Genomic DNA, 11314 nt, shown 5'->3' on the forward strand with positions numbered 1-11314 from the left:
CCCACCCTCCCGGCGGCGGCTACCGGCCTTGTCCCCTAAACCAGTTCGGCTCCAGATGCTACGTTCTAGATGATGGAGGAAGGTCAAATTCTTTCTGCAATCGGATTGGGAGAAGCAAGAGAAAGGTGCCAATTTCGTTCTGTCTTCGGATTCGAAGAAGAAACGGATCAATTTCGATTTGTATTAGAAAAAGGAGTTGTTTTTATATGTCTGCCTCTCGTGAGATAATAGTAAATCGGTCGGTTTACGGATTCTGCACCGGCTTGAACAAGATTCGGAAGCCTCCTCCGTCTCCGTCTCTTTTTTGGGTAGTATCGGAGTTCTTTTGCGAGTGGGATCGGATGAGTCTATAACAAGTTCAGGCTGAGCGTTCACGATTGTCGCGATATCGTCGTTTCAATAATTATTATCTCTGCTTATTGCATCGCCATGAAGCTTAATAGGTGTCGCCGCGGCCTTAGTGATGTAAGTTGTTTGATGTTTTGTTGCTGTAATTTTTCATCTGATGGAAGTCAATTTATCGATCCATCGCCGATTACTAATTTTTCCATCTGGCAAAATGCAGTCGGGGACAGGAGCTGCTAATGGGGGCTCGCTAAGCGAGCTGCCTGCTGAAGTACAAGCTTGTAATGGGGACAAGCTAAGGGAGCTGCCTGCTGAATTAGAAGCAGGCAATAGGGACAGGCTAAGCGAGCTGCCTGCTGATTTGCTGCTTAACATTCTGGAGAGGGTGGGTACGCTCGATGCTGTAAAAACCTGCATACTTTCCAAAAAAATGCAGAAGCTGCCCACTATGCTCTCGCAGATCGTGATTGATCTTAGCACTGATGACTTGGTCCGAATTCACACCGTCGTGGCCAATGTTACGAACAAGATCCTCAATGCAAGGTCTTCGAAGATCACCATTCGTAAGCTGAAGCTCAAATTCTTTTTGAGTCCTTCTCACTGTCTCTCCATCGGCAAATGTGTTGGCCTCGCCATGGCGGACCAGAAAGTGGACTCAGCTGAGTTTGAGATCTTGACGCCCAGGAATGGTCATCTTTGCACCGAAACCTACCGCCTGCTCTTTGCTCAGCAGTTCAATGATTTTTTTCGTGATTGTCCAGACGCATTTGCTGGCCTCACGGGGCTGCATCTACAATACATGAGGTTTGGTGAATCAGACATAACCAACATCCTAAGCTATTGCAAGCAGCTGGAGTCACTATCTTTGTTCATGTGTGACGAGGGGGTCTCTTCGGTGATGCGTGTAGAACACGCACGACTCGTGGAGCTTGTTATCTCCCATTGTGAATTCAAAACAGTGGAGCTCACCTTTCTACCAAAGCTCCAGCGGATGACCTTTAATAGTTGGCCCTCCTGTGCTGAACATCCCTTGGCTCTTGGTTTTGTCCCTGAGCTTTTGAAGCTGAGCCTTGCTAAGGCATGTTTTTCACACAAGACACTCAAGCTAAGCCAGCTACTTGCTAATGTCCTCTCCGTAAACGATCTATCCCTAGAATTTCGAAGTGAAAAGGTACTCACTCCAATCATCTCCATCCCATTCTCATTGTATGCCTATTATATGCAACAGTAGAAACTTATGCGTTACTTAAGGATTCAATTTATGAATGACTTGCTCTCATTGTAAATTTGTTTTATCTGTCCCAGATTTGGATTCGACCAGAATCCCCGAAAGTGCTTTCACCTTGGCTTGCCAAACTACGGTTTGTGAATCTGGACAATCTTCCCGAAGAATGTGATATTGCCTGGACAATGTTCCTTCTTGAAGCTGCACCGTTTGTGGTGGAGTTTTGCATCACGGTATGGGATCATAAGTGCCACATGGAGTCACAAAAAAGTTACTCCGAGAAAACTGATGTGAAGTGGGAGCCATCTGACCCTGATTTCAAGCATAAGAATCTAGCCAAGCTAACCATATATGGCTTTCAGTCCGATGACAACTTCACAGGACACATCAGGCGTGTCATGGCGGCGGCTGTGAATATCAAGGAGGTATCTCTGCATGACAGGAAGGTGTGCAAGGTTTGCGCCGTCAAGTTTCCTCATGTTGAGGTTCGTCCTTCGAGTTATCCACGGACCAGCGATGAGAAGGATTTGTTGAGAAATAAGATCACAGAGACGTTGTCGAAGGCTTCTCCTGCTGTGATTCACTTCTGCTCATAAGGTCAAGTTTTACAGATCAATAAATCATTCACGGCATTGCCATGATTTATCCTGTGTGTGGTTGGAAGGAGTCCCTGAACTCCAAAATCCAATTAGTAGCCACAGTATCAGTATTTTCTGCATTTTCTGCTGATGAAGCTAGCTAAGCTTGTATTATTGCCTAATTGGCTGCCATGTAAGAAATGTAATATCCTTGCTACCAATTTGTTGGAACAACAACTCTTTTAACTATTTTGCTTGTTCATGTATCTTCTTTTAAGTGCTCTTTTTTCTGCTGTGGTCGTGCAGTAAGTTGCCTGTGTTGAATACAGCCAATATTCAGTACGCGTAATGTTCTGTTTTTTTTTTTCTTTCATATATGATAGCCACAGCAAAGTTTGCTGAGAATAACAGTATTGCTGGAAAAAGAAATACATGTAGAGAAAAAAAATTCATGCGCAATGTGGTGGTTGCCAGCGCCACTCTGCCGCCGAGATGGTCTCTGCTGATCAACCAGTTCATCGTCGATCTCTGTACCTTGTGGTGAAATTCGATGTGGTAGTGCGAGATGTTGGGTTAGCGAAGCGTAATCAGATTTGATTGTCTCGATCACAAGATTTGTCTGTCGTGATTTGGGGTTAGCGTCTTCGCATTATATTTCCATTATATTCATATGATCCGGTGCGTTGGGAGAGTCCCTGGATTTTCGACGATGGGTTCATGTTCAGCATATGGGCCCCTGCACCGTACAGACCGCCGATCATGCCGCCACGACTGAAAGCTGAAATTCCAACCGGGAAGTGGGCTTGTAGTTGGATTAAAGCTGAAATTGATAATTTTCTCTGGAAGTCTCATTGTGGATCACATGAGTACAGTAATAATCTCATAAGTACTCCTACTTGTGTAGTTGTGGTGTTTCACATGCCTCCTGGAGCAAACAATTTGTCGATTTTGCTGCATTCAAGATGTATATCATGGATTGCGAATGAAGAGCAAAAGACTACATGTGCCGAGCATGAACAGTTTAAGATCCGCGGCGCGCGCTCATACAAGGACGAATTAATATAACAACCGTTGAGTATCCTCGCATACACACTTTGCTACGAATTTCAAAATCAACAAGAACTAATGTTTCACAATATTCAAATACAGTTAATCTAGTGAACATTAGGACATGCATTCATGGTGCAGTCCATGATCTGAACCAAATTAGGGGCAGCAGGATCACTGCACTTACCATCAGCCACACACAGGCCAAAGTTTCAGCAAGAAACCACCAAAAACAGGAAGATAGACAAACTGCAGCAAACCACACCAAGGAAATGAAAACATGGCCCAGACGACCGCAAATCTAGATATTCGGTCCAGGGAGAAAACCAGTTGAACAAAAAAAACCACGACATAAGCTAGTGACAATCAGAGCAGTGATTGTTTATTTCTTGATACCACATCCAAAAGCCATCAGAACAAACAAATAACAGATTGAAAAAAAAATCTGAGCAGCTTCCCTTTATTGAAGAATCATTTCAAGATAGAACATTTACAGAAGCACAAGTGTGCAAGGAGAAAGTATGTGGCGGTTAGGTAGCTCCAGATCATTATTTAGTGCTCGAATGACACAATTTCAGCAACATTTTCTTTACACCTGCGAGAGCTGTTGTGGACAATTTTATTTCATGGGAAGTTGTGCAGCCATTCCTAATTATGAACAGAAGTGCAACCGATGATACACTCATGATGCTAGTTATCAGGATACTACTGCACTATATGCACAGATGAGAAATCAGAGAGGCCCAAGAAGCTCAAATACCTTGCACTAATTCAGAAAGATACTAATTCAGCCATGGTTTCATTTGAGAAAGCCCGGGAACCATAGAGCATAAAATGAACTGCACTCAGATAAATTAGTCTGACACCCACAACTCATACATATTATCAATTTTGTGCAGATAATTATCTAAGCAGACATGAGCTCTGGGATTACTCTGTTTTTGCATAACAAGAAGTTTGCATGAAACGATGTCAACTTTGTGCAGATAATTATCTCAATGTATGATAACCTGATCGCAACAATCATTCAGCAGATCAAATTTTATTCCCAAAACCACCATCAACAACAAAAGAAAGATGTCCTAGTATAGAGAGATGAAAACAAAATCTGTCTGGTCAAAACTATGTGTACAGCAGGGAAAACTGTGTATTGTTACTAGCTAGGAATTCAACACCTGATGCAAAAAAAAGGCTAGGTTTCTAATGGCATGCCTAGATACAACGTTTATATTTCTAATGTTTATAGGCATCAAACATAGTAAATCGAACAATTGTTCCTTTTCTCTATGGGATATCAAACAATTATTCCTGGTCTTCCCCTAAAGCTGAACCTGTTGCATTTCTCGTACTGTAAGCCATACTAAATAGGCACAGAAGATTGACTACAAATTCATGGAAGCTGCAAACCTAATGGGTGCTAAACTGCTAATTAACAGGATTTAAAAAAACAGCTAACAACATGGCAGAAAACCCAAAACCCAGCCATGGCAAATCACCCACAAAATAAACTTGCAGATATGGGAAAACATAAGCACCATGATAGGTCAAACAGATACTACAAATTCTCAGTCAAAAGAGAAAAATGAGGTCAGGTGATATGTCATGCAAAATAGATCAAAAAAAGGATTGCAGGTAACCATAAGAACTTAGTCACTTCAGATCAGAAGTTATATCATCATAGTATAGCTCAATTCAACCTCCCAGAGCTAGTTCAAGACAACCTTATAGCAGTAGCATATTTCAACTCAAGCTAACAGAGTTTGTATTATTGAATTGAAAAAAGCATCCTTCCCAGCATATTTTGCCTTGAAACTCGCGGTTGACAGAAATGTTGAAGACTTGTCCTACATAGGATCACACATTTTCATTACACATCATTAGTAGGAATTCAACAGAATTAACAATAACTAGAAAGAACCACCTTTGTGACATGCAAAATTTAGATTCACACACAGCAATTTTTAATTTTGGATTGAAAGAACTTTGATGTGACAGGCAAAACACGCTTGCAACATTGTCTCCATTACAGCCAAAAGAGCAGCCTAACCAGCATAGGATCATCACTAGACCTCAACTACATTGGACTAAAACAGCCAAAGAAACTATCAGCCAACAAGACAGATTGAGGCAAACTCTGATGCACCCAAAGGAATGATTCACACAACAAATATGAAAAACTCACCTGCTTTCAGAACTCTACAACATCCTCATATACCAAACTTAGACGTCCTTGGCAGCCTTGCCGTTGAAGAGACCTACGCAATGAAGTCAAAATTTTTAGGGAAAGAATCTCGTTATGTATTTAAGCACACAAAATTAGAGAATGGTCCTACCCGCAAACTCAATGTACTCAAGCGACGATAGGAACTCATGATGTGAAACCACATTAAAGGTAAATTCCTCATGAAACAACAGCTCCAGGTCACCTTCAGAAAGTTCAAAGGGCTGCCCCTTTGCCCTTGGCTGAAACAGGTTCTCAAGTTCACCCTCGAAAAAGACGAACCCCTTTGCCTGAAACACGGACCTCCCTGTAGAGATAAGCAACAATATAATGTTTAACTCAAGACATAAACAAGAACTGGTAATAGATCCTTTAGATCTGCATCATTAAAAAACAGTTGAATTGTAAACTGATTATAGCACTCTGCTACAAAATTATTTGGAGAAGATATATGTTAAACTGGTTTCTTACATAAATGAAAAAAATGTTCACATCTGCATTATTTTAGAGATAATGTTTATTTATTTTTTGGCCGCCGAGACTAATTTGAAGTTGGGATATTACAGTAAGGTTCTAAAGATCTACCTATTAGAAAATTATTCCAACCTCATGCATGTAAGAACTTCAAAATTTACAGATAATAGTATGTTAAATTTTTCTGGCCTCTGCTACTTATTTCATACACGCTTTACAAGATTCCCGTGTCTTCACACACCAAAGTATTAGACTAGGGGTACGATGCTTGAAAAAAAGTACTTTTAGCTCATTGCTGGAATTGCTTGGTGGAAAAACTTGTATGAGATCAGCCTAATTGCAGGAATATGTTTGGACAGCCTATGACATTTGTCATAAGACTGTTAGCTCATTGTATGATTCATTGCAAATGTAAAGGTGGGCTAAAATGTTAGTGGTGGATTTTTTTGTTGGCAGCAACAACATGTTGTGTAGCAAAAAGCTATTGGTGCTATAAACCAATCAAAAACATCATGTGCTAATTAATTCATTTAGCTACTTTATTGCTGCGCCAATTTGATGCATGCATGGTCTTACTTGCTGCACGACGAGCCCGATAGTTCCTGTTGTACTTCTTGGCTGTGGTAAACCTGGGGACCAAGGGAGCAGGTAGATCATACATTGAATCTGCAATTTTACAAATGTCAGGTCAAATTTGTGAGCTACTCCCTCCGTCCCATAATATAAGATCGTTTTGCAAGCTGTTTTAGCTTGCAAAACGATCTTATATTATAGGAAGGAGGCAGTAGATCAAATAGAAAAGAACCCACAGTAGTAAAAACTCGTTACCAGGCAGGACCGGGTAAAACATCGAGGTCCCAGCTCGATTGTCCTGCACCTGCTTCATCTTCACAAAGTAAAACATCGAGGTCCCAGCCCGATTGTCCTGCACTAGCTTCATCTTCACAAAGCCCTAAACAAGGGAAAAGAAGGTGCTTATTTGCACTGGCTGGGATTCGATCCATTGAAATCTCGGTTAGAGGTGCCTGGGCTTGCCACCAGCCTAGATTTGTGCTTGCGCTGTCGATATTGTAAGAGAGAAGGAATAGGATCCAACACAAGTGTTTGATTGATCATGCGGTCAGGTACATATACAGTTACAAGGCACAAACATGCAAACTCAATCGTGACTAACAACCTCCCTGTAGACTAGCTAGTGAGCTAAAGACTAGGGATGTTCAGTTAGATAATACAACAGCATGCAGAGATAGTAATGGTTGTTTACAGATATATATGAACCAAACACAAGATGAGAAAAACACGAGGCTCTTGGCTAATGCACACGGAGCAGAGCCACGGGAGCTCGCCCGCGAGCAGCCGAGCAGCCTTTTGGCGTGTGTGCGGGTGCTGCGGGCGACGCGCATGTTGCGAGCATCACGTGCGCGCATGCGGGTATGCCTGTGCGGCGCGGCCAGAGTCATGAGCACGAGCTCGCCTCGGCGATGGCGGACGACGCCTTGTGCGTGTGTGTGTGTGGGTGCTCGCACGAGTAGACGCGTGCGTGTGAGGCGAGTGTGTGCGTCCCATGTTCGTGACGGGCGAGGAGATCAGGAGATCGGCCCCTTTCGCCATGGCTAGGGCACGGGAATCAGGGGCGCGCGCGCGGGAGCGAAACCAGGTGCCGACCAGAGGCTGTGTGCGCGGGAATGCGCGCGCGTCGGCTTGCACTAGACTGCGGCTACCCAGAAATAAGGGCACGGGAGAGGGAGGAAGGAGATGCGGGGGCTCACCCAGGTCGCAGACGAGGTTGACGAGGTCGCGGCGGACGGGGGCGAAGAGGAAGGAGGTCGCCGGCGTCGCGGGGATGAAGGGGGAGAGGAGGGGGGAAATGGAGAGAGGGGCTAGGGTTTAGGGTTTGTGCGCGGCCTCTTGGAGCTCGAGTGGGAACGGTGTCCGTCTGATCAAGACCTCCACGAGATGGGTGGTGGATGGGAGGTTCGTACAGGAGGAAGAAGGGGCTGTGTGAGATGGGCTGGGCCGTCTGGGTTGATTGTGTGTGTGTGTGTGTGTCTCCTGGCAAGTTGGGCCGGCCAAAAGGAAAAGAGAGAGAAGGAGCGACTGGCAATTCTTTAACTTTCTTTTTACAGAAAATGCAAAAGAAGCTGTGTGGGAAATATTTGGAGGGACATTGGAATTCAAAAGAAGCACAAATGAACTTGAAACAAGGTTAGCTGGTATATTGGGGATGTACCAACTCCACATAAATTATTCCATTACCATTGGACTTATATTTATTTTTCTACGCATATAAATCCAATTAATTAGTTGTACGAGTTTAAATTGAAAGTGTGTTATGGTGATTCCAGATTATAGGAAATATTCATGAATCCGTGCACCGGCACAGGTTAGCTATTTTTAGGATCCTATTTAAATATGAAATCGGTAACATTTCTTGTGTGTAATTCTTTACGAATTTGAATATCTAGAAAAAATATTGTGCTACTTTTGAACAAAAAATACTATTGAAGACATATAATATTTGTAATATTTTTAAGACTATACAAAACATATACTCCCTCGGTCCCATAATGTAAGACTTTTTTGGCACTAGTGTAAAAAAATGTGTTACATTATGGGACGGAGGGAGTACTTTTTATTTTTATTTTTCAAAGACAATTGAAAACATATAACATTTTTAGTTTTTGGATAGCATGTTAGTATTTATGCTCGGTAGTGGTTGTCTTACATAAGGTTTGTGAGACACATTTTGCTTAGCTTGTCTTATATACCACAGAGTAACTTTTAGGTTTTTGTTCAGAAAAACATTTTTATTGAAAATCTTCTAATTTATTGTACTCGTTTTCCTATGGTTATTTCATCTATTATTAATTGATATAATTTGGCATTTACATGTGTGTCCATGGGATGAAATCAAAGTAATATCCCATGTTGCCATATTGTAGTCATGCCTATTGATGGTGTAGTTGCACACCGGAGCATCACATCACAAAGTCTCATGTACAACGGAGGGCGCTTAAGCATATTGATGTCGTTGTGAGAACCTGGCATGCAAAAGAAAGCATGCTATATCCACAAGTCCTTTGATGGTATGATGATGACCTCTTTTGTGTGACCTCGGTAGTGCCGTTCAAATCTGTGTGGCATTTCTTCCATTTCTAGTGCATGCGATCGACTGGACCGAGTATACGTGGAAAAACTCTTGTTGATCCAATTGCCAGTAACTTTTTTGTGTCTTCGACATTTGGTTCTCTCAAGTACTTAAGTCCAAACACATTCACCATAATGTAGGAAAATTTCTCCATGGCCTCAATGTTGGGGAACGTAGTATTTCAAAAACAAATTCCTACGATCACGCAAGATCTATCTAGGAGAAGCATAGCAACGAGCGGGGAGAGTGTGTCCATGTATGCTCGTGGACCGAAAGCGGAAGCGTTTAGTAACGCGGTTGATGTAGTCGAACGTCTTCGCGATCCAACCGATCCAAGCACCGAACGTACGGTACCTCCGCGTCCAGCACACGTTCAACTCGATGACGTCCCTTGATCTCTTGATCCAGTTGAGTACGGGGGAGAGTTCCGTCAGCACGACGACGTGGTGACGGTGATGATGAAGTTACCGGCGCAGGGCTTCGCCTAAGCACTGCGACGATATGACCGAGGTGTGTAACTGTGGAGGGGGGCACCGCACACGACTAAGAGAAGGCTTGGTGTGCCTTTGGGGTCCCCCCTCCCCCATATATAAATGAGGGGAGGAGGAGGAGGCTGGCCTAGGGGGCGCGCCATAGAGGGGAGTCCAACTAGGACTCCCAATCCTAGTTGGACTCCCTTTCCTTTTCCGAAGAGGGGGAAAGAGGGAAGGGAGAGGAAGAGGAGAAGGAAAGGGGGGGGCGTGCCCCCTCCCTAGTCCAATTCGGACTCCCTATAGGGAGGGGGCGCAGCTGCCCCTTGTGGGTTGCCTCCCCTCTTCCCTATGGCCCATGTAGGCCCAATCTTCCCCCAGGGGGTTCCGGTAACCTCCCGGTACTCCAGAAAAATGCCCGAATCACTCGGAACCATTCCGATGTCGGAATGCAACCTTCCAATATATGAATCTTTACCTCTCGACCATTTCGAGACCCCTCGTCATGTCCGTGATCTCATCCAAGACTCCAAACAAACTTCGGTCATCAAATCACATACTCATAATACAAATCGTCATCGAACGTTAAGCGCGCGGACCCTATGGGTTCAAGAACTATGTAGACATGACCGAGACACATCTCTGGTAAATAACCAATAGCGGAAACTGGATGCTCATATTGGCTCCTACATATTCTACGAAGATCTTTATCGGCCAAACCACATAACAACATACGTAGTTCCCTTTGTCATCGGTATGTTACTTGCTCGAGATTCGATCATTGGTGTCATCATACCTAGTTCAATCTTGTTACTGGCAAGTCTCTTTACTCGTTCCGTAATGCATCATCCTATGACTAACTCATTAGACACATTGCTTGCAAGGCTCATAGTGATGTGCATTACTGAGAGGGCCCAGAGATACCTCTCCGAAACACGGAGTGACAAATCCTAATCTCGATCTATGCCAACTCAATGAACACCATCGGAGACACCTGTAGAGCATCTTTATAATCACTCAGTTACGTTGTAACGTTTGATAGCACACAAGGCGTTCCTCCGGTATTCGGGAGTTGCATAATCTCATAGTTAGAGGAACATGTATAAGTCATGAAGAAAGCAATAGCAATAAAACTAAACGATCATTATGCTAAGCTAACGGATGTGTCTTGTCCATCACATCATTCTCTAATGATGTGATCCCGTTCATCAAATGGCAACACATGTCTATGGTGAGGAAACTTAACCATCTTTGATTAACGAGCTAGTCTAGTATAGGCATACTAGGGACACTCTGTTTTGTCTATGTATTCACACATGTACTATGTTTCCGGTTAATACAATTCTAGCATGAATAATAAACATTTATCATGATATAAGGTAATATAAATAACAACTTTATTATTGCCTCTAGGGCATATTTCCTTCAGTCTCCCACTTGCACTAGAGTCAATAATCTAGATTACATAGTAATGATTCTAACACCCATGGAGTCTTGGTGCTGATCATGTTTTGCTCATGAGAGAGGCTTAGTCAATGGGTCTGCAACATTCAGATCCGTGTGTATCTTGAAAATCTCTATGTCTCCCCTCCTTGACTTGATCGCGGATGGAATTGAAGCATCTCTTGATGTGCTTGGTTCTCTTGTGAAATCTGGATTCCTTTGCCAAGGCAATTGCACCAGTATTGACACAAAAGATTTTCATTGGACCCGATGCACTAGGTATTACACCTAGATCGGATATGAACTCCTTCATCCAGACTCCTTCATTTGCTGCTTCCGAAGCAGCTATGTACTCCGCTTCAC

General features: G+C 43.2%; 2 protein-coding genes across 2 annotated transcripts; one reads left to right on the top strand and one right to left on the bottom strand.

The window, feature by feature from the left end:
* On the top strand, positions 1-2414 carry LOC125515507 (uncharacterized). Its single transcript, XM_048681003.2, has 3 exons — positions 1-465; positions 566-1516; positions 1651-2414. The coding sequence occupies exons 1-3, from the start codon at positions 430-432 to the stop codon at positions 2164-2166; spliced, it is 1503 nt and encodes a 500-aa protein (XP_048536960.1). The 5' UTR covers positions 1-429; the 3' UTR covers positions 2167-2414.
* A 2407-nt stretch (positions 2415-4821) lies between these two features.
* On the bottom strand, positions 4822-7837 carry LOC125515509 (uncharacterized). Its single transcript, XM_048681005.2, has 6 exons — positions 7660-7837; positions 6719-6842; positions 6467-6556; positions 5529-5723; positions 5378-5450; positions 4822-5039 (listed from the first exon to the last, which is right to left on the bottom strand). Exons 2-5 carry the CDS (start codon positions 6828-6830, stop codon positions 5416-5418), a joined length of 432 nt encoding a protein of 143 aa, XP_048536962.1. The 5' UTR covers positions 6831-6842; positions 7660-7837; the 3' UTR covers positions 4822-5039; positions 5378-5415.
* Positions 7838-11314: the final 3477 nt, after the last annotated feature.

Source organism: Triticum urartu, chromosome 6A (genome assembly GCF_056163025.1).
Source record: "Triticum urartu cultivar PI428250 chromosome 6A, HENAU_Tu73, whole genome shotgun sequence".
NCBI lineage: Eukaryota > Viridiplantae > Streptophyta > Magnoliopsida > Poales > Poaceae > Triticum > Triticum urartu.